This window comes from Cuculus canorus, chromosome 1 (genome assembly GCF_017976375.1).
Source record: "Cuculus canorus isolate bCucCan1 chromosome 1, bCucCan1.pri, whole genome shotgun sequence".
Taxonomy (NCBI): Eukaryota; Metazoa; Chordata; class Aves; order Cuculiformes; family Cuculidae; genus Cuculus; species Cuculus canorus.
In genome coordinates this window covers 206175398-206199500 of record NC_071401.1, presented here as the reverse complement: position 1 = coordinate 206199500, position 24103 = coordinate 206175398, and the positions used below count along the sequence as shown (strand labels likewise).

The 24103-nt window shown below is 44.7% G+C and overlaps 1 protein-coding gene across 1 annotated transcript in view; it reads right to left on the bottom strand.

The window, feature by feature from the left end:
- Positions 1-24103, bottom strand: part of EXOC4 (exocyst complex component 4) — a 479192-nt gene that overhangs the window by 441603 nt on the left and 13486 nt on the right. The window contains exons 2-3 of the mRNA XM_054084687.1: positions 13530-13719; positions 8705-8899 (exon numbers count right to left, since the gene is read on the bottom strand). Of these exons, the coding sequence (XP_053940662.1) occupies positions 8705-8899; positions 13530-13719 (385 nt within the window). The remainder of the gene's footprint in view (positions 1-8704; positions 8900-13529; positions 13720-24103) is intronic.

Below are 24103 nucleotides of genomic sequence, written 5' to 3'. Positions count from 1 at the left end.
GAAGCATCGGAAGATGCTGCGCAGTGAAGTGGTGGAATCTTATCCCTGGAAGTATCCAAAACCATGCAGCTGTAGCACTTTGTGACATGGTTTAGTATGCATGGTGGGGTTGGTCTGATGGTTGGACTGGATGAGCTTAGAGGTCTTTTCCAACCCAAATCATTCTGATTTTTCCACAGCATTTCCACTTACTGAAACATCTCCGACTTCTGCCTGTGCACTCACCCATGACGTAACCCAGCCGTGTCGTAAAGCCTTGCAGTTAAAAAAATAAAACTGCACTTCTTTGTAGACAACTTTGACATGCAGAGAGTGGAGCTGGTCAGCACCTCCAGTTTGGACTGGCAGATTCCTGATACCAAGGTTAGTTTTCACAACAAAGTAATGCTCCCCAAGAAATGAACCCAAAAAAAGATATTAGAGTCCACAGAGATGAGCAAAACCACAATTAACACATCATAAGGATGTTGGTGGTGAACTCAGCACGCCTTAACTATGCTGTACCAGCACAATTGAAAATGACCTCATTTACCTGCACACTGACCTCCTCTCCTGCAGCGCTGGATGCTGCCCCGAGCACATTTAATTGAACGCAACAACAATAACAGCCAACCATTCAACTCTAGAAACCGAACCAAGCAGCGCGACTGCAAATCCACAGTACGAAAGTAATCAGCACTGAGAAAGGTCTGACGCTATTATTCACTTCAGAAAGCAAAGCAGGAGACATGTATCATTCTTCCCCTGACCTAAAAAAACTGAAATAGAAGTCCTTAACATTGAAAAATGAAGAAAACTAGGTGTTGGTGCATTGCCTGGACTACTTCTTGAGAAACAAATCACTGCAACTTCATATTTCATGGGTTGAAGACATGCAGGCCAAAGGAGAAAGACAAGACATGTGCATGAGTAAAACACATGTAGACATAAGCAAGAATTTCTTTGCCATGAGAGTGCTGAGGCACTGGCACAGGTTGTCCAGGGAAGTTGTGGCTGTCCTATTCCTGGAGGTGCTCAAGGCCAGGCTGGATGGGGCCCTGGGCAGCCTGATCTGGTAGGATGTCCCTGGCCATGGCAAAGGGGTTGGAACTAGATGATCTTTAAGGTCCCTTCCAACCCAAACTACTCTATGTACACATCGGTTCCTGGCTCCGTAACACAAGGAAGGGTGGACTCAAGTGAAGACTTGCCAGAAGGCTCCACACTTCCCTCTTTTTACCTGCATACTTCCTTCTTGTCATCCTCCTAACAAAGAAAATCTCAACTGGAAAAGGCAGTTATCCTCACTCTATCCCACAGATATATTCCCGCAGTTTCATGGTGCTTTCTTACCTGACAATCCCACCCCAATGGAACTACACTGCTGCACTAAAAAATCAAGGTCAGAGTAAGGTTTTCATGGTCCATTGTAATTAAAAGAGTTTTTTAACTAGAAGGCCAACCACACCCTGGGCTGCGTCAAAAGAAGTGTGGCCAGCAGGGCAAGGGAGGGGATTCTGACCCTCTGCTCTAATATTGTAAGACCCCATCTGGAGTCCCATGCCCAGTTCTGGAATCCTCAACATAAGAAGGATATGGAGACGTTGGAACGCGTTCAGAGGAGGCCACGAACATGATCAGAGAGATGGAACACCTCTGCTCTAAGGACAGGCTGGGAGAGTTGGGACTGTCCAGCCTGGAGAAGAGAAGGCTCTCAGGAGATCTAAGAGCAGCTTCCAGTACCTGAAGGGGCTCCAGGAAAGTGCAGGAGGGGTTCCTAACAAAAGCCCGGAGTGATAGGACAAGGGAAGAATGGCTTTACATTGGAAGGGGCAAGATTCAGACTAGACATTAGCAAGGAATTCTTCATGGTGAGGGTGGTGAGGCCCTGGCACAGGCTGCCCAGGGAAGTTGCCGTTGCCCCATCCCTCGAGCTGTTCAAGGCCAGGTTGGATGGGGCCTTGAGCAGCCTGGTCTAGTGGGATGTGTCTCTGCCAATGGCAGCGGGATTAGAACTGGATGATCTTTAAGGTCCCTTCCAACGCAAACCACTCTATGATACTTTGGCAAAGTGCTTTTGGTTCATTAAAATTGCAAAGGCAGGCACATAAAAGGCAGGAAATGCAAAGAAAGTGGCCTAAGTAATTTCGATTTAAGCATATTATGATATGACCTTTAATTACTTGATTCAACAACATTTCTTCCCTCAACTGTTTTCAGCATTTCATCTCTCAGATTATTTAAACAAATGGAAAATATTCATTTCTCCCTACAGGCACCTCCTGGGTCAACAGGAGAGCCCGAACAATTAGATCAACACCACAGACCTCTGCAATCCTTGAGTTAATTAAGTAGCTGCTAGGCAGGATGCACCATTTAATACCCAACCCAGTCCTGCAGGAGATAAGACAACAAACATCTTCCTCCACACAAGAATCCAGCTGGTTTTGCCCACTGATGCCCATCCTGCTGTGTACCCTCTGCTTCAGCTTCTGGTTTGGCTATAGTGTTGTGTAGCCCCTCTAAAATATCTCTCCCAGAAGAATTTGGATTCCTTCCTTCTAGCAATGAAGCTCATGTGTCCAGGTCAAGTGACAGCTGTGCCCCCAACACCAGATTGCCTCTGCCATAAGCTCTGCTGCTCTACCTTTTGAAGACTGCCCCTGGCCGCCTCTCAGGAAGCTTCTGACTCAGAATTCCTCTCTCAGCACCTGATCACAGAATCATAGTACCGCTTAGGTTGGAAAAGACCGTTAAGACCATCAAGTCCAATTATAAATCTGATACTGCCAACTACACCACTAAACCATGTCCCTCAGTACCATATCTATATGCCTTTTCAATCCCTTCAAGGATGGTGATCCACCATCCTTCCCTAGACAGCCTCTGCCAGCAATTGACAAGCCTTTCCATGAAGTCATATTTCATAATATCCAGTCTGGACCTCCACAGTGCAACTCAAGGTCATTTCATCTTGTCCAATCACCTGTCACTTTGGAGAAGAGACCAGCACCCATCTTGCCACAACCCCCTTTCACGAGGCCACAGAGAGAAATGAGGTGTCCCCTTAGCCTTCTCTTCTGCAGACTAAGCAGCCCCAAGTACCTCAGCAGCCCCTCATACCCCCTGTGCTCCAAACCCTTCATCACCTTCATTTCCCTTCTCTGGACGCACTCAAGCAACTCAGTGCCTTGTATTGAGGGGCCCAAAACAGAACCCAGAATTCAAAGTGAAGAAATATTTCCTAATATCCAGTCTAAACCTTCTCTCGTGCAACTTAAGGCCATTTCCTACTATTTGTTACTCAGGAAAAGAGACCAACATCCACCTGACACGAACCTCACTTCAGCAGCCTCCCCTAAGCTTCCTCTTCACACTTGATGTTGAACACAAAGTACACACATGCATGTGCGTGTGCATTCAACTGCCACATAAAAGTGAACATTACTTTTATCAAGATAATGCGTAAAAAAACAGATCCTTTTTGACAGAGAAGGACCTGAGCATGTTGGTTGACAGCGGGCTGGACATGAGCCAGCAGTGGCCCAAGCGGCCAAGGCAGCAGTGGCATCTTGGCCTGTATCAGAAACAGAGTGGCCAGCAGGACCAGAGAAGAGATTGTGCCCCTGGACTTGGCACTGGTGACGCCACGCCTCAAATCCTGGGTTCAGTTTTGGGCCCCTCAGTACAAGAAGGACATTGAGGGGCTGGAGCGCATCCAGAGAAGGGCAACAAAGCTGGGGAAGGGGCTGGAGAACAAGCTTGATGAGAGGCGGCTGAGGGACCAGGAGAAAAGGAGGCTGAGGGGAGACCTTAACATTATCTACAATTCCCTGAAAGGTGGGTGTAGCGAGGTGGGGGTTGCTCTCTTCTCCCAGGTGACAGGTGATAAGACAAGAAGAAATGGCCTCAAGTTGCACCAGGGCAGGTTCAGATTAGACATCTGGAAAAATTTCTTCACAGTAAGGGTTCTCAGAGGCTACCCAGGGAGATGGTGGAGCCCCCAACCCTGGAGGTGTTTAGAAGATGGGTAGATGAGGTGCTCAGGGATATGGTTTAGTAGTGGACAGGTACGGTTGGACTTAATGATATCAAAGGTCTTTTCCAACCTATCAATTCCATGATTGTATCAAGATGCCGGAGGAACACGAAACATGAACACACGATACCTGGAGCTCGTCTGTGTCACTCTAGATGGATACAGAGTCAAAACCGAAGAAGTTGCCACTAAAAATTTTTAACTTTGTACAAATGGAAGATGTCACAAAACACCTTCGCATTGTGTTTGTTCTACTGGGAAAAGCTGCTGTTCTTTTATTAACAATTCTTCCTGGCTTTACTCAGTCATTGCACATTTGAACCAGCAGCTGGAGAGTTTTAAGTGATAATGAAACCTGTAACAAGCCATCTTCAGCCGTTTTTTCAAAACAATAAAGGAATTAAAATTTCTATTTAAATGCAGAGGTTTGAAACATGCTTCAGTGGCAAAAATTACACCACTTAATGCGAGCAGAATACAAAGAACAGACTGCAGCAATGCAATGCAGCAACCAGAAATTATGCCATTAGAGCGCTTGCATCAACCTAATGCGACGACTGCAAATGTCTAATTTTGCCTGCACGTCTCACAAGGCTACAGGCAACAATATTAATCAGTGTTCCAATTTCAGTGTGAGGGAGACAAGCTCCTTGTCAGATCACTCTGGGCTTTTTATAAGCCATGAGCATCTGTTTACCTTGAGGAATGAAACAAAAGGACAGAAAGATCTCTATACACTCGGCATCCCTGACAGATTAGCAATTATTTTACATAATAGTCATATCATATAAAAGGAGAAAGGAATTATCCTGCAGCCAGCAAGTGATTACAACATCACAGACTTGCAGACAGCGTGTGAGCAGAAGAAGGCAAAAGCCAATGAGCCTACATCAATTTTTGGCCATGAAAAAAATCCAAATGCAAGTAGGTTACTATTTCTTTATTACAGCTCCGCTTCTCTTCAAATGAGAATTGCCAGTGTGAATAAACTGCTGAAAAAAATTATTTTCACGTGAGGTTGCTCTGCATTCCTGACATGAAAAACAAAAATAAAAATAATTTAAACGCTGGTTTCGATAGAATCGCTTAGTTGGAAAAGACCTTTGAGATCAAGTCCAACCACACCTGCCCACTACTAAATCACATCCATGACCACCTCATCTCCCCAGCTTTTAAACACCTCCAGGGATGGGGACTTCACAACCTCCCTGGGCAGCTTCTGCCAGTGTTTGATGACCCTTTCGGTGAAGAAATTTTTCCTGATGTCCAATCTGAACCTCTCCTGGTGCAACTTGAGGCCATTTCCTCTTTCTCTATCACCTGTCACTTGGGAGAAGAGACCGACACCCACCTCCCTACAACCTCCTTTTAGGCAGTTGCAGACAGTGATAAGGTCTCCCCTCAGCCTCCTTTTCCCACGCTAAAAAAAACCCAAGTCTTTCAGCTGCTCCTCATAATTTTGTATAATTATAACTTGATTTCTTAGAAAACACACTCTATACTGGAATACAAACACACAAACAACAAAACCAATACGGTATATCCTACATAAGCCCACGCTTCAGAGAAGTCTAATATTGGCTCAGTCTCACAGTGCTGGTCAACCTTCCCTACACACACAAACACATATGTGTTTGCACATGAACTGCACATGCAATAAAGTGTACACCATCATATTCTGAAGGTAGTGAGGCAGTGGCACACGCTGCCCAGGGAAGCTGTGTTTGTCCCATCACTGGAGGTGTTCGAGGCCAGGTTGGATGGGGCCTTGAGCAGTCTGGTCCAGTGGGAGGTGTCCCTGCCCATGGCAGGGGATTGGAGCTGGCTGAGCTTTAAAATCGCTTCCATCCTAAACCATTCCGTGGTTCTTAGATATCACAAATGCATATATTGCAAACCATTTATAAAAGCCTATTATACGATAAAGCCTAAGCATCATTATTTTTCTTCTTACATTTCCTTTCTTATAATCCAGATAGAAAATTAATTACTTCTATTGAATTTCCTTCTGAAAATATTTTTTTTTAATTAAAAAAGAAAACAAAACAAAATAATGGCAGCTGGTGCACCTCCCACACAAGGACAGGCTGAGAGAGTTGGGGTTGTTCAGCCTGGAGAAGAGAAGGTTCCGAGGAGACCTTATAGTGACCTTCCAGTACCTGAAGGGTCTACAGGAAAGCTGAGGAACGGCTCTTTATCATGGAGGGCAGGGTTAGGATGAGGAGGGGATGGTTTTAAGCTGAAAGAGGGAGATTTACATGAGTTCTTAGGAAGAAATGTTTTTCTGTGAGGGTGGGAAGGCACTGGCACAGGCTGCCCAGGGAAGTTGTGGCTGCCTCATTTCTGGAGGTGTTGAAGGCCAGGTCGGATGGGGCTTTGAGCAACCTAGTCCAGTGGGAGGTGTCCCTGTCCACGGCAGGGGGATTGGAACTGGATGATCTTTGATGTTCCTTCCAACCCAAACCATTCTATGACTCTATGACAGTGAAACTCTGAGGAGAACAAGATGAGGCTTCCTGTGAAAATGGTTTTCAAAAGGAAGCAAGGGAAAATTGTGACCAGATTATTGAAAATGATCGCACTAGGTGAAGCATAAAAGCAGAACATGAGCAGTAAGGGGATGGCAGAGTGAAGTCAGACAAGAGGATGTGACAGCAGCAACAAAAATCCATATAAGTTACAAACACTGTCCAAGAAAGGGCTTAGGAGACTGGCATCCAACTGCTGAAAATGTTCAGATGGAACAAGGTAACTTTTAGAAAGTCATATTTAAGGTAAAATGAGATAAAAAAGAAAGAAGGAAATTAAAGTTCAACTCTGGGCTCTAGTAATACGAAGTGACAACTCTAAGATTGCTAGCTCTTTATCCTCTTACAATGGCTTACTAGAAAGAAGTGAAGAGGCACAGCTGAGAGAAATGCAAAGGAAGGTATTACAGAATCACGGAATGGTTTGGGTTGGGTGGGACCTTAAAGCCCATTCAGTTACAACACCCTTGCCATGGGCAGGGACACCTCCCACTGGACCAGGTTGCTCAAAGCCTGAATAAACCAATAACAAAATAAGGCAATGAAAAGATTTCCTTAAAGGCATACTTGGGCAAAAACAAAGAGGAATAAGAACAGACAAACTTCTTTTGCCTTCACTTCTGAATCACAGACTGCTTAAGGATGAAAGGACCTCTACAGAATATCTAACACATCCCTCTGCTCAAGTACGTCCACCTACAGTCATTTGCCAAGGACCCCGTCCAGTCAGGGTTTGTACATCTTCCACAGATGGAGTCTCCACAACCCCTCTGGGCAACCTATTCCAGTGCTCAACCATTCTTAAAGCAAAAAAAGTGTTTTCTTACATTCAGATATCATTTCCAATGTTTCAATCTGCACCCACTGTCTCTTCTCCTGTTGCTGCATCACTGAGAAAAGTCTTTCTATGTTTTCTCTGCACCTTCCCATCAGACATTATAACCCAGAGGTTTCTCTTCTCTAAGCGGAGTAGTCTCAGCTCTCTCAGCCTCTCCTTACATGTGAGATGTTCCTGTCTCTTAACCATCTTTGGACTTGATCCAGTAACTCCATCTCTTTCTTGCAGTGGGAAGCCCAGAACTGGACTCGAGCACTCCACGTGTCAGGACCGAGTAGAGGGGAAGGATCACAGAATCACTTATGTTGGAAAAGACCTTGAAGATCAAGTCCAACATCACCTCCCTGGTTAAGTTTTTAACTAACGGAAGAAGACAATGCCAGGAAAGAAAGGACTGGAGCTTGGTGAGGAAGTGTTCTTGCTAGGTTCAGAAACACGAGAGATAAGAACAAGATTGTTATTAGAGTTCAGGAAACTTCTACCTCTACTACAAAATGGGAAATGAAAAGCATGCTTATAAAAGAGATGGAACTGAGGAGGAAAAACACTTGAAGGGAGGGGGAAAAGATTTTTAGAAAGCTGGAAATAAGTAGAAAGGATTAAAAGTCCTGTTAAAAGATGTAGAAAATGACAATAAGAGGCAAACACACCTAAATGGTGAAAGTCAGTCTCTCCTTTGAATAATGACCAGAGTTGTGAGTGTATTCAAGGGGATGAAATAGGAGAGAAAGAAGATAATTCTTCCATAACAAAAATGGGTTTGAAATAGTTGATAAGATATAAGTGAAGAAAATGATACAGGCAAGTGTCTAGGAAATTAATTACACATTAAAGAACAAAATTGCAAAAGCAGAAGTAAATCATATGTGCAGATGAAATGGGTAAAGAATTGATGGTTACGGAAAGCGTCGGGATCAGGACTAATAAACAACCAGCGACAGCTCTGAAAGACAAGAGCTGACCGAACAGGATGGGAGACTGCAGGCCTGAGTCCTGTTCCTTTGGTCAGGAAGGACCAAAACAAAACAAAATGGAAATTCCAGTACAAGAAAGCAGCAAAGGGAAGTGTCAAGGACAGGTTGGATGGGGCCTTGAGCAACCTGGTCCAGTGGGAGGTGTCTGTGCCCATGGCAGGGGGTTAGAGAACTGGATGATCTTTAAGGTCCCTTCCAAACCAAACCATTCTTATGATTCTACGATTCTAAAAGAAGAAACTAAGCAGGAAAAAAAAAACAATTAAAACAAAGGGCAGGTCTGTCTGCAGACAATCAGAGAGCTGACCAGTGTTTCTGGAGGGTACCATGAGGTACCGCACCTTACCAGCATGTCCGTTGCGTTGAGGTAGCGCTTGCTGGCCATGCACTGTTCCAGCTTCTGAGGCACTTGCTTGATGTTCTCTATCTCATCCAGCAAATTCAGGACATGTTTGTGCTCAATCCCTTCAATCCACAGCTTGCGCAACTCATCCCGCTTGCAATGCAGCAACATCTTGCACGATAGCAAATTCTCCTTCACCTACAAGCAATGTGTCAAAAGATTAATTAAATCTGTCCCTGTAACTGGTGCTTCTAACACAGAACAGCCCTTTCCCACATTCATTTCATTAGGAATGTCAAAAATAGCACAAGACTTTAACCAAATCCTTAAAAATTCTCACTATTCCTTTGCCTGAAAAGAAATGTATACAAACCAGAACTCCTTTCAGTCAAGTGTTCTGTTGTTCATATTTTGTACCACTAGTGAAAATTTAACTGAATCATCACAACATGAACAAACGTAGGATCTTGTTAAGAACAACAAAGGCATATTTGCACATTTTCCAAAAATCAATTCAGTATTTTGGGATACAGTAAGAATCCAATTATCAGTGAAAGCAAATAAACTACTACTCATTTTTCTGCTGTAAATATTTTCCATCTGCCTATTAAATCTTTTGGCACATCACTTCCTTTCTTTAAGGCTGGTGTCCATTCTTGAAACCTGACTATCTACGACGAGGGGTCTAAGTAAGTAACAGGTCCAGAGGAGCCCACAAAGATGATCCAAGGCCTGGAGAATCTCTGCTATGAGGCCAGGCTGAGAGAGTTGGGGTTGTTCAGCTTGGAGAAGAGAAGGCTCTGGGGAGACCTTATAGCCTTCCAGTACCTGAAGTGGGCTACGAGAAAGCTGGGGAGGGACTGTTTACAAGGGTTTGGAGTGATAGAACAAGGGGAAACGGCTTTAAATTGGAAGGGGGAAGATTTAGATTAGACATTAGGAAGAAATTCTTCACAATAAGGGTGGCGAGGCACTGGCACAGTTTGGCCAGGGAAGTTGTGGATGCCCCATACCTGGAGGCGCTGAAGGCCACATTGGATGGGCCTTGAGCAGCCTGGTCCAGTAGGAGGTGTCGCTGCCCATGGCATGGGCATTGGAACTGGATGGGGTTTAAGGTCCCTTCCAACACAAATCACTCTATGATTCTATGACTACAGTGGTTTTCCTAACACCTTGAGCAATGCCATTTCTTTTCAGTAAGAGATGCAGTTTCATCGGAACGAATAGCAGTTACAATACAGTTCAAATCAGCATTTCCATTATTTATCAAGGTCATCACATTACCCACAGAAACACCTTGGTGTTTGCCATTCAATTTGCTTTCTGGCCTCACACACTCCTCTCTAACTGGCAAATTCTCTACTCTCCTACTGCATTTTTGAAACATCAAAGGTTTTGCTTCTCCATACTTTCTGCTCAGATGAGAACACTTTCTGCATTCCCTGCTTCCAGGTTCTCCCAGTATCCTCTGGTAAGGTCAGTATAGCCTCGCTTCTCTTGCATAATGCAAATCGCTAATACATATTAAAATATGGAAGCAATTAACAACACAGCTTCACACATTGCTTTCACACCACTCTTGTTTTTGTGAGAAGTTATGAATACTTAGGGCCCAACCTTTTCTCAGGCTGAACTCTCACTGAATTACACATGAAGAGAGACTCTCAGAAGTAGGGTCTTAGACTTATTTTTAAATAATGAGACTTCAAAGTACTCCAGAAATCCCACTTCAGCTGCACGTTCTCCTACCCTGTCCAGCGACAGGCAGTTTACAAAAATACATACGACACACATAGATGGAACAAAATACAGACAACCAGTAAAGAACAATGCTACATAAGAACAGATATCAGAAGAGACTACAATTTCAATACAATAACAGGCAGAGGACAGGCTATGGGAGTTGGGGTTTTTCAGCCTGGAGAAGAGAAGGCTCGAGGGAGACCTTAGAGCAGCTTCCAGTACCCAAAGGGGCTACAGGAAAGCTGGGGAGGGACTCCTAACAAGGCCCTGGAGAGACAGGATGAGGGGGAATGGCTTGAAATTGGAAGGGGAAGATTTAGACTAGACTTTAGAAAGAAATTCTTCACAATGAGGGTGGTGAGGCACTGGCACAGGTTGCCCACGGAAGTTGTGGATGCTCCATCCCTGGAGGTGTTTAAGACCAGGTTGGATGGGGCCTTGAGCAGCCCGGTCTGCTGGGAGGTGTCCCTGCCCATGGCAGGGGGTTGGAACTGGATGGGCTTTAAGGTTCCTTCCAACCAAAATTACTCTATGATTCTAAACAACCCCAGGTCCCTTAGCTGCCTCTCACAATGCTTGTTCTCCAGCCCCTTCACCAGCTTTATTCCCATTATCTGGATGCACTGAGCCCCTCAATGTCCTTCTTGGAGTAAGGAGCCAAAAACTGAACACAGTAATGCTGAGTCCTGGGGCACAATCATCTCCCTGCTCCTGCTGGCCACGCTGTTTGTGATACAGGCCAAGATGCCATTGGCTTTCTTGGCCACCTGAGAACACTGCTGGCTCATATTCAGACACTGACAACCAGCACACCCAGCTCCTTCTGCTCCAGGCAGCTTTCCAGACACTCTTCCCCAAGCCTGGAGCACAGAAGATCAACTATACCTACATCTGGGAGGAGAGGAAGGAATGAATAACCAGTCTTTAAGAAAGAATCTCCCTTGGTAGACCAAATTGCTTCTATTTTATAATTTCGTTTTACAGCAGTAACACCTCTAAAGATAGAATCAAAACTAAGCCTTTCCCAAAAGGAATTCATACAAGAACTGCTTGAAAAGGTAGGTACACAGAGGGATCTGGACTCTTTCACTTCCACAATTCCTAATGCAAGTCAATGCCTGAGCGATCATCCACCTTCCACAAGAGGTGAACGTCAAAAGAAAATGACTGATGACAAACCAGAGCTGAGGGCTCCAATAAGATTAGGTCAAAGCTGCTGCAATACATATTGACCAAAACTAACAAGAAAACTTAAATATCAAAAGGTTCTCCACCCTTACAGTCATTCTTCTAGGCGGGACCAAAAGGTCACACCCTTCTACGTTTGTTTTGACCTCTGCAAAGCAGAGTACACTGTGCAAAAACAGGCCAGTGGCTGCAGTTCATTTCAAATTTAGAGCAATTGATCTCTACTTTCAAAGCACTGATCTTGGTACATAAATCCTAGAATGAACTCTTACCCTTGGAAAGCATCAGAATGGTCGCGTTTTCTTTGAAAATGCTAAATTAATTTTAAAAGCCAGAAGGGTCATCACACAGCCCCATAAGGGAAAAAGCCAACTGCTCCTCACGCACTGCTGTGGAAGATTTTAAGCTGAGGCCTTCACAGAGCCAAGGGAAAAAATAACAATTAACAGATTTGGTGCCTGGTTCGCAAAGTTCCGGTACAGAAACTACACAGGAAGTAAAAGATAGAACAACAGACCAAAGAATGAATCTATTGCTGCGGGGAGAGAGCAGATGGAGCAAGTCCAAAACAAAGAGTACCAGAGTTATTTACTGGCACGATACTGAAGTGTGAGCACTCAAAACACTGAAAGATATGGGAGCACAGAGTTCATGCACATTCACACAACAGAATCGAGTTTGGCAATAGCACTAAAATTCATATTCTCCAAGTGAAAAGCAAGCTGGTGAATCACCCAGACTCTTTAGGAGGTGGTTGGAGGCCAACATATCAAAACACGAACAGATTAGATGGAAAGGTGTTAACTTTGCAGACCTTAGATATCAAAAAACTCACAGCAACATGCCCAGACAATAAATGAACAGGGGGCACCGTGAAGCTTCGCACTTCATATCCCCCTCTTGTTTTGCCTTTTAATTACTTGTGCTCACAAAGAGAGATCTCATGGAACACAACTTGCTAGTAAGACACAGGCTGCTGCCACCGTGTTAGGACTGGACGGTCCACTCCTAACCATGCCAGAGTGCGAATTGAAAACAAGGCCTAGTTCGTTTTTTGTGGGTAACAGAGCTTTGTCAATTCACTTTTTAGTTAAGAATGATGGCAAGTAGTTCAGTAAAGAGAGAGAGAAATGCAGCCCAGAATACCGACCATATCCTGGGCTACATCAAAAGAAACGGAGCCAGCAGGGTGAGGGAGGGGATTCTCCCCCTCTACTCTGCTCTTGTGAGACCCCATCTGGAGTGCTGGGTCCAGTTCTGGACCAACAAAGAAGGATATGGAACTGTTGGATGGGTCCAAAGGAGGCGAAGAAGATGATCCGAGGGGTGAAGCACCTCTGGGATGAGACAGGCTGAGACAGTTGGGCTTCTTCAGCCTGGAGGAGACAAGGCTCTGGGGAGACCTTATAGCCTTCCAGTACCTGAAAGGGCTCCAGGAAAGCTGGGGAGGGACTTTGTACAAGGGTGTGGAGTGACAGGATGTGGAGGAATGGCTTTAAATTGTAAGGGAGAAGATTTAGATTAGTCATTAGGAAGAAATTCTTCACCATGTGGGTGGTGAGGCACTGGCACAGGTTGCCCAGGGAGGTTGTGGCTGCCCCATCCCCGGAGGTGTTGAAGACCAGGCTGGATGGGGCTTTGAGCAGTGTGGTTCGGTGGGAGGTTTCCCGGCCCATGGCAGGGGGGATGGAACTGTATGGGCTTTGACGTCCCTGCAATCCAAACCATTGTATTATTCCATTAAATAAAAGGTTAAAAAAGAAGCTTAGAACATTATATTACCAATAAAAGTATAGGACACAGGAAATGGATACAGCCGAGTTGCACAGATTTGTACCCAGAGAACATACTATCAAACACATGCAAACACAGAAATGCACACAAAACCAGATCTCACCTGTTTGATCTTATTGCGGGAGTTGGTGATGCGCTCGGTGATGCTCTGGTAAGTGCGTATCGCTGTGGTGAGCTCAGTGTAGTGCTGCACAATGAGTTGATCCAAGTCCCGGTCACATTTCTCATATGCTTCTTCCAGGCGGCCTTTCTCAGTCTCTCGGTCCTCAACATCATCACTGGTAGATAAAGTCCTATGGAGAAACGCACGACCAAAACAGGGATATTTTGAAGTTATCTAATAGAGTAGGAAGTCTTTTATAGGTTTGCACGCTACATTGAGTGAAGTTCATTTCACCTAAATGTGCCTGTCTCGTGTTCAGTAGCAAACGATGTACTTCGAGAAAATAAAAACAATATAAATATTGTGTTTTACTATCCCAGTTTTCAGAAGTTTTGAAGCTTTTCACTACACTACTGGATTTATGAAAAGGAAAAGTTATCCATTAGTTATCGTATTTCCAGAGACTCACAGAATCATAGAATGGTTTGGGTTGGAAGGGACCTTAAAGATCATCCTCTTACTGGACCACCTCCCACTGGAGCAGGCTGCTCAAAGCCTCATCCAACTTGTCCTTGAACACCTCTACGGATGGGGCATCCACGGCCTCCCTGGGCAACCTGTATCAGTGCCTCACTCTCCTCACAGGAAAACATTTCTTCCTCATATCTCCTCTAAATCTCCCCTCTTTCAGCTTAAAGCCATTCCCCCTCATCCTATCCCATCACTCCTTGATCAAGAGCCCCTTCCCAGTTTTCCTGTACCTTCCCCTTCCGGTACTGGAAGGCTGCCAGAAGGTCTTCCCAGAGCCTTCTCTTCTCTAGGCCGAACAACCCCAACTCTCTTCAGCCTGTCCTCATAGCAGAGGTGCTCCAACCCTCGGATCATCTTCATGGTCCTCTGGAATGGTTCCAACAGTTTCATATCCTTTTTCTGTTGGGGATTCCAGAACTTGAATTGCTCCATTGCTGAACACTGCTGCTGCTCTTTGCTACCATAACATTTTCCACTTTGGATTTGTTAAAACAATGAGGTCCACTCAAACTACAACCAGTATCTCTGGTTCTAAACCCAGTATCTCCTGCTCTATACCGTGCTGTCCAGCAGGAAAGAAAATATCCACTTTTCTCACCATAAGTCACTTGTTCTCAACAGTAAAATTTGGAATGTAAAGGAGACCTGTTTGCACATCACTGAAAAATAATAAAGGAGTAAACCCATTTCACAATGGTTTATTTAGGAGTATCTTCAGTGACAACCACCAGGTCACAGGAAGGTTTGGTATTTGACAGATTTTTTTTGAACTCAGTACCATTAGGGAAGGAGTAGGAACTCAACGGCAAAAGCTCTTCTCAAATAAATATAAACAAAGAACTTAACAAAAATGTACAAGAAATGCTTCCCCTCTCAGAAAGTCAACAGAAATGTATCCCAAACTTCCAATTCACTGTTCCTTCTCCCCTTCAAAGGAAAACAACCTCGAGTAGGTCATACCACGCACTCAAGGACTTTCACCTTAAAAAGAGAAACAAAAAGGCCATTTCACAGGGGATCATGATCCCAGAAGGAGCAGCTAAGAAAACTCAAGTGAGCAAGCAAATCTGTGCTGCCATATGGAACAAGGCACGAGGGAAGGACGAGAATACACACACACTTGTCCCACTCCACCACCAAGGAGGACAGAGGAATATAATATATCCTACAAAACCCTAAAGGAAGCCAAGTGCAAGGTAATACACCTGGGTCAGGGCAACCCCCAATTTCAATACAGGATGGGGGATGATGTCATTTAAAGCAGGCCTGAGAAGAAGAACTTGGGGTGCTGGTTGATGAGAAGCTCGGTATGAGCCAGCAATGTGTTCTCACAGCCCAGAAGGCCAACTGTGTCCTGGGCTGCATCAGAAGAAGCACGGCCAGCAGGTCGCGGGAGGGGATTCTGCCCTTCTACTCCTCTCCTGTGAGACTTCACATGGAGTATTGTGTCCAGTTCTGGAATCCTCAACATAAGAAGGAGATGGAGCTGTTGGAACGGGTCCAGAGGAGACCATGAAGATGATCCAAGGGCTGGAGCACTTCTGCTATGAAGACAGGCTGAGAGAGGTGGGGATGTTCAGCCTGGAGAAGAGAAGGCTCTGGGGAGACCTTACAGCAGCTTCCAGTACTGAAAGGGACTCCGGGAAGGCTGCAAGACAAACTCAGCAGACGTTTCCTGTTCAGTCAGCTGCCACGGTTTCCAGCTGGCTCTGTTGGATGCAACAACAGGGAAATCTTCCCAGAATTAACACCTGTATTGGGAACTTCTTGTTTTCTTTAATTACCAGGTTTGGGAAAATACTGTACAAACAAGCATCACTGAAAATTTCATGCTCATCATTTTGACCGGAAAAATTTACTTCTATTTACAGCCCTTTAGTCTGTTTTAGTTTAAAACATTAAAGGGACCAATTACTACACCAAAAGGGAGAAATAATTCTACACAACAACAAAGAATTTAAGCCTAACAGATTTTTTTCTCCCCTTCACCCACATGAGTTTGCCTTAAATATCTGTAGATTATGTCTTTATGGATAGCATAAAAGTTTAAACCCCAACCCAAGTTCCTAATGGAGAAAAGCAACATCAGAAGCCGCTTTTTCAATTATTCTATCAGAAGACCAGCAAGTTCCAAAAGTACAACGTTTTGGGTTCAGGAAATGGTTATTTCCAGTCAGTTTAGGAGTCTGGATTAATGAATGGAGAACAGAAAAGAATGACAGAATCATAGAATGATTCGGGTTGGAAGGGACTTTAAAGACCATCCAGTTCCAACTCCCCTGCCATGGGCAGGGACATCTCCCACTGGATCAGGTTGTTCAAAGCCTCATCCAATGTGGCCTTGAACACCTCCAGGGATGGGGCAGCCACGACTTCCCTGGTAACCTGTGCCAGTGCCTCACCAGCCTCACAGGAAAAAAATTCTTCCTAAGATCTCACCTAAATCTCCCCTCTTTGAGCGCAAAACCATTCCCCTCATCCTGTCCTGGCAATCCCTGATCAAGAGCCGCTCCCCAGCTTTCTTTTTGCCTGGGAGGTTGCTCTAAGGTATTCCCAGACCCTTCTCTTCTCCGGGCTGAACAACCCCAACTCTCTTAGCATGTCCTCATATCAGAGGTATTCCCACCCTCGGATCATCTTTGTGGTCTCCTCTGGACTTGCTCCAACATATCCATATCCTTTGTGTGCTGAGGACTCAAGAATTTGACACAGAACTCCAGGAGGGGTCTCACAAGAGTGGAGTAGAGGGGCAGAATCCCCTCCCTTGACCTGCTGGTCACAGTTCTTTGGATGCAGCCCAGGACATGGTGGGCCTTCTGGGCTGCAAGCACACACTGATGGCTCATGTTAGGCTTCTCACCCACCAGGACTCCCAAGTCCTTATCCTCCAGGCTGCTCCCAATTCATTCTCCATACAGCCTATAATTGTGCTTGGGATTGCCTCCACCCAGGAGCTAGACCTTGCCCTTAGCCTTGTTGAACTTCATGAAGTTATCACAAGCCCACCTCTCAAGCCTGTTTAGGTCTCTCTGTACGGCATCCATTGCCTTCAGCGTATCAACTGCGACACACAGTTTGGTGTCATTGTCGATCTTGCTCAGAGTGTCTTCAGTCCCATTGTCTGTGTCTGTGACAAGGATGTTAAACAACAATGGCCCTAATATGAACCACTAAGGAAAGCCACTCGTCATCGGCTTCCACACAGACATTGCAGGCTGCCTTTAAGTACTGGAAGGCTCCTATAAGTTCTCCCTGGAGCCTTCTCTTCTCCAGGCTGAAGAAGCCCAACTCCCTCAGCCTAAATTACTGTGGTAATTCATCACCATTTTACTCCTTCGAAGACAAAACATTAAACCCTTGAAGCCTAGCAGCGTCTCTAACTAAAAAAAGAAGTGATATCACTTTGAATCCAAAATGTTACTCTGCACACCTGAATTTCCTACCTAAGTCCCTTGGTACAGGAGCCATTCCTTTTTCTTGCTTGGCACAGAAAAAAGCCAAGCAAGAAATACTTAATATTCTTGAGATTGCATACATTCCTGCTAACACTGCAGAATACTAAGCCAAGGGCATCTTTGCTTGTTTCAGTTCTATTAAAATATGTGCCGAGGAAGAAAAGTCAACACATTGTTTGCCAAATAGGAATGATCAAAATTGTTCGGGAAGGGAACTTTGCAGAAAGAACTTTGAAGGAGGAATTACAAACCAGGACAGGATTATGAAACAACAATAAATATACATTAGCTTTTTAGAACTCCCTGAAAAGCAGAAGCATCCAAAACATATGAGAAACAGAAGAAACGTCAATTGAGACAGCGAGAACGTGCAGGTTGTGAACTCAGTGGGGATCTCCAGGGGAGTTCCCCAAGCAGTTCACTTGGTTTTATTCATTTTCATTTTTCCAAGCGAGAATCTGCCTCCCCTGTACGGTACCTGTAATTTGTACTTGGCAGCTGGATGTCTGCACGTGCCTGTCTCATTAGCAAGAGCTCAATAGGATTAGAATAATTCCAACTTGTTGTTAGTCTGGTAAGAGATATTTTTATGCTGCAGTAAAACAAAAATTCACTGAGCCAAATCCCATTGACTTTTGATTTTACAGAGTTAAAAATACAGATTACACAAATGCAAAGTGCTGAATTCATTGGAGTTGCTTACATGTATGGAAGACGGGACAGAGATGATGGTCAGAAACAACCTTGAAATGGTTTTCTCACGGGACATACAACATCTCATACAAGAAAAAAAAAGATATCTTGTCATTTCCTCTGAGGTCACAGAATTTACACTGGAATTGGATTAGTAAAAAAAAAAAAAAGGCCTTGGGACTATTCATTTTGGCAGAATTTGGTCAGTATATCACAAGCATTTTTCATCTTCACTTTCCATCATCCAACTCAAATAACCAGGATTCGAGGTGCAGCCTCACTAATGCCAAGTACAGGGGCACAATCACTTCTCTGGTCCTGCTGGCCACACTATTCCTGATGCAGGCCAGGATGCTCTTGGCCTTCTTGGCCACCTGGGCCACTGCTGGCTCATGTTCAGCCACTGTCAATCAACACCCCAGATCCTTCTCCTCCAAGCAGCTCTCCAGCCACTCCTCTCCAAGCCTGTAGAGCTGCATGGGGTTGTTGCAACCCAACAGCTTCCCACTTGCCCAATAAAGCAATAAGAGAATTAGAATAAGGATCAGTTTTAAGAGAAAACTGTTAATGTTAATGAATAATAGATGTTTCATTCCTGCAAATTTGCTTTTTCGGATGCCTCCAGCCAGGCTTGGTGGATAAGCACCTACCTTTTTTACCTACCCTAAGGCCAGCCCTGTTATATATGATTACTGCTGAGCTACGGATAATAAACAGAGTCTTAATTATCAACTTCTTGACTAGAGAATTTATTTCACAGGAAGAATACTGTAGCCACAGTATTTGAGCATTATGCTTCAATGGATTTTTTATTAAACAAAAGTGAAAGAACAGATATTGTGTGCAAAATACAAACCTGCATTTTAGAAAACAAATGCTAAGTTGGCATCTGAACACACCAGAAAATTCTTGCAAGGAAGTATTGCCTCATTTTGTTGGAAAGGACTATTCGGTCGCTGCTGCTTTTAACTGCTGCTATAGGTGCTCAGCATCTGTGCGTCACTCTTCCTCTGCTCCAAAACGCCAAGTGCGAGGTCTTGCACCTGGATCAGAGCAATCTCAAGCACAAATACAGACTGGATGGACAATGGACCGAGAGCAGCCCTGAGGAGAAAGACTTGGGGTGGTGGTGGATGAGAGGCCCTATACGAGCCAGCAATATTCACTTGTAGCCCAAAAAGCCAATCTGACGCATTCGGGGCTGCATTAGAAGTGTGACCAGCAGGGCAAGTGAGGGGATTCTGCACTTCTACTTCGCTCTCATGAGAGTTCCGCATTTGTTTTTGAGGTTCTCAGCACAGGAAGGACATGGATCTATGAGACTGAGTCCAGAGGAGGCCACAAAGATGATTCTAGGGCTGGAGCACCAGCAGGACAGGTTTAGAGAATTGGGGCTGTTAAGCCTAGAGAAGAGAAGGCTCCAGGGAGACCTTCTAGCAGCCTTCCAATACTGAAAGGGACTACAGGAAAGCTGGGGAAGGGCTCTTCCTCAGAGAGTGCAGGGATATCATGAAGGGGTATAGTTTTAAGCAGAAAGAGGAGAGATGTAGATCAGATATTAAGTAGAATTTTTTTCCTGTGAGGGTGGTGAAGCACTGGCACAGGTTGCCCAGGGAAGTCATGGCTGCCCCAACCCTGAAGGTGTTCTAGGCTAAGTTGGATGAGACTTTGAGCAACCTGATTCAGTGGGAGGTGTTCCTGCCTGTGGCAGGGAGTTGGAACTGGATGATCTTTAAGGTCCCTTCCGACCCAAACTGTTCAACAATTTTATGAAAATTATTAGAACAGACATCTGCAAATATTTGTGGTTAAAGGCAGCAAAAAAGTAGTGTGTGATGCACAGGTGCAGCCTGGAAATCCAGGAAGAATCTTCCATTAATTCCGGATCAGTTTTCTTCAAGAGTGCAATTCACTTGCCTTCACTCCCTGTTGCTTATTCAAATGAAAACACTCATTAAAGACAGTGGGAAACACCAACCAAAAAAAAAAAAAAAAAAAAAAGCAGGCAGAACAAATTTAAATATTTCTCATCTGATTAGGAAAATTAACATTTTAGTGAAGGGTAATTGTACGGAGCGTCGAGTGATTGGTGGGATCAAACAAAGTTCCAATTTTAACAGCAACCCACAGTAAACTTTCTGCTACCCGTTTCTAACTTGCTCTGAACCAGATCATGCATTGCGTTAAGCCTTCCAGCTCCTCGCTTTAAAACATCTTTGAAGCTACAATAACACAGCTTCTGGTATCAGCTGCACACAGCACAGCTTGGCTTAAAGCTTGGCTTGGTGAAAGCTCAGGCTGCGTTCAGAAATGTGGCCAACTTATGGGACTCATTTATGCGGTAACCTTTTTCCCCTGTAAAAACAAGGCGAGAAATCTGTTCAACAGAAGAAGCTTCTTGTATGCACTGCAGCCTTGGGCAAAACCCAAAGTTTAAGGGATGTATTTTGATCTATCTCTTCCCAAGAAATTGAGTGAGGTTTTCAATGTTTTACAGTTTGGGTAAGAGTTAACCAACAATTCTCTCTCAGAAGTGTGCAGGTGAAGACTGCTGGGTAGGTACTGCACATCAATGGTATAAAACCTCTCCTATGTTTTACAACAATCATAAATACTTGCATCATGCTGGAGAATGAAATTAATAGTCTAGATTAATCCAGTAAAATTATCAAAAGTAGAGGAAGGAAAATTAGAGCAGCTGTGTGGCAGTTAACGCGCTGCATGGAAGAGATGCCATCCAGAGGGACTTGGAGAGGCTTGAGAGGTGGGGCTGTGTGAACCTCATGAAGTTCAACAAGGCCGAGGGCAAGATCTTGCAAACCTAAGTACAATTACAGCCTGGGCAGAGAATGGACTGAGAACAGCCCTGAAGAGAAGGGACTTGGGGGTGCTGACGGATGAAAAGCTCAACATGAGCCAGCAACGTGCACCTAACACCCCACAAAGCCAACTGCATCCTGGGCTGTGTGGGAACAACAGGTTGAGGGAAGAGATTCTGCCCCTCTACTCTGCTTCCATGAGACTCCACCTGCAGTCCTGCATTCAGTTCCAGAGTCCTTAGGAGGCCACGAAGATGATCCAAGGGCAGGAGCACCTCCCATAGGAGGAGGGGCTGAAAGAGTTGGTGGTGTTCAGTTGAAGAGAAGGCTCCAGGGAGACATTACAGTGGCCTCCTAGTACTTAAAGGTGGCTACAGAAAAGCCAGGCAGGGGCTCTTTATCAAGGAGTGCAGGGATATGATGAGGGGGAATGGTTTTCAGCTGATAGAGGGGAGATTTAGGTTAGATCTTAGAAAGAAATGTTTTCCTGTGAGGGTGGTGAGGCACGGGCACAGGGTGTCCAGGGAGGGTGCGGATGCCTCGTCCCCAGAAGTGTTCAGGGCCAGTTTGGATGGGGCTTTGAGCAACCTGATCCAGTGGCAGGTGTCCCTGCCCATGGCAGTGGGATGAAACTGGATGGGCTTTAAGGTCGCTTCTGACCCCAAAGATTCTATGATTTGTTTATTCATTTTATACCACATCAAGGACCTAAATCACAAACCAGAATAAGAGAAACCTCTGTACAGTACAGGAAAAAAATCACAGCATGGCCTTATCCAACACAGGCAATTTTTGACCAACAAAGGATTTGTGGAGTTAAACAAAGAAACCAGTTGCTAGCAGCCACAAATAATTATTTAAGCAGAGTATCATGGATGTCTAGAAAGACCAGGTTCCTCTCTGCAGGAAAGGGCTGCAACATGCACGGAGACTTCAGTATTTAAAAGGAAAAAAAAATAAGCAGAGTAAAGAGAAACCCATTAGAATCTAGTTACTTTTTATGAGGCACCACTTGCTGATGACCGTGGCCACACACCAATTATAGTGTTTGCCTTCTCATTTCAGTCTGAACCGTTGTGATCATTACCAGACATTTAAAGTGCACGAACACTGGAAGGCCAACCGCACAGCCACCCCATCGAGAGACGCTACTCAGCCACACTGACCAAAAGCATGAGTACTTTGTGGCAGGAAATCTAACAGACAAGAAAAAACAACAGGTGAATAAAAGCAAAGAGGTCAGGATGCAAGGTAACAGGAACACAATAATCGAGATGAGAGACTGTCTGTCCACATCTGATCTGCCCGGCAGAAGCAACCAAGACCAGACAGTTCCTGGGACCGCATCAACTTGCAAATCACCACAGCAATTGCAATGTTGTGTTTGAACAGCAAGCTCTGGGAGGATCAAGTGTTGACTTCACAGATGCATAGGAGATGCTGATAAGTTCTCATACAGTATTTTTTCTGTTAGAGCAAATGCTCTCATTTGTTAGGACTTTTTACGCCACAAAAAGCTGTAGATGGAAACAGAACATTACACAATGCGTCTGATCCTGATAATTTCAAGGGTTGGGCCTTGTAGTGACAACGACAAGCAACACTCAAGATCAAACACCCTCAGCAAGTTTTGCAGATGACACCAAGCTGAGGGGACCACAAGGCCGGGATGTCATCCAGAGGAAGCTGGAGAAGTGGGCCCACGTAAATCTCATTAGGTGCAACACGGCCAAGTACAATGTCTTACACCAGGGTCAGGTCAATCCTCAGTTTCAAAATGGGCTGCGGATAAAGGGATTGACAGCAGCACCGCAGAGAAGGACTTTAGAGTACTGATGGATGAAAAGCTGAACCTGAGCCAAAAACGTGTGCTCAACAGCCCAGACCAACCTTACCCTGGGCTGCATCCAAAGAAGTGTGACCAGCAGGATGAGGGAAGGGATCCTGCTCCTCTGCTCTCGTGAGACCCCACCTGGAGTGTTGCATTCAGTTCTTGAGTCCCCAGTGCAGGAAGAACATGGACCTTTTGGAGCAGGTCCAGAAAGGGCCACGAAAATGATCCGAAGACTGGAACACCTCCCATAACAGGACAGGCTGAGAGAGTTGGGGTTGTTCAGCCTGGAGAAAAGAAGGCTCAAGGGAGACCTTAGAGCAGCCTTTCGGTACTTATAGGGGGCTATAGGATAGATTGGGACAAACTTTCTAGCAAGGCCTGTTGTAACAGGACAAGGAACAACAGTTTTAAACTAAGGGATGGGAGATTTAGACTGGATATAACGAAGAACTTTTTTTACAGTGAGGGTGGTGAAATGCTGGCACAGGTTGCCCAGGGAGGTAGTGGAGGCCCCAGCCCTGGAATCATTCAAGGTCAGATTGTATGGGGTCTGAGCAATCTGATCGAGTTGAAGATGTGCCTGCTTCTCCAGGGGTTTAGACAAGATGACCTGTAAAGGTCCCTTCCAACTCAAACCATTCTGATTTTGAAAATGTTTACTGCAGACACCGTACCAATATTTAGACCTCTGAGTCAATCAGAATAAAACACCTAAGTTCAGAAACAATAAAATCTGGTCCTTTCTGAAAATCAGGGTTTGGTTGGTTGAAGGTTTTATCCCCTAACTGTTATTTTTATGGCTGTAAAAAAATCCTGTATGGAAAAAGAGCCTATAAAGCACAGTTCAGCATCCTGGGTGCCAGCCTGCAAGAAGTAACAGGCAGCCGCATTTCATCAGGGCACAAAGTAAAAGATTTGTGAAGCACCCTGGGACAAGAACAACTGTACTTCTGCACACTGTCTACATCGCTCTCCACATTTCCAGGGGTTCATTAAACTAAATGGAGTTATTTGAATTTTATAATTGAAAACTGTTGTCTAAAACACAAATCCCAAATGGGGTGCTCTACAGCTTCCAGCACTGTTTAACCTCAAAGCATATAATCGGATAATACGTGTTTTGAAACCCCTGCTGAGTCTCATGGAAACCGGTGTAAGAACTTATTCCTTATAAAACAAAGCCAGCAAGAAGATTAAAAAAACGCAAAAGGTATTTAACAATTTAACTTGGTAGCAATATGT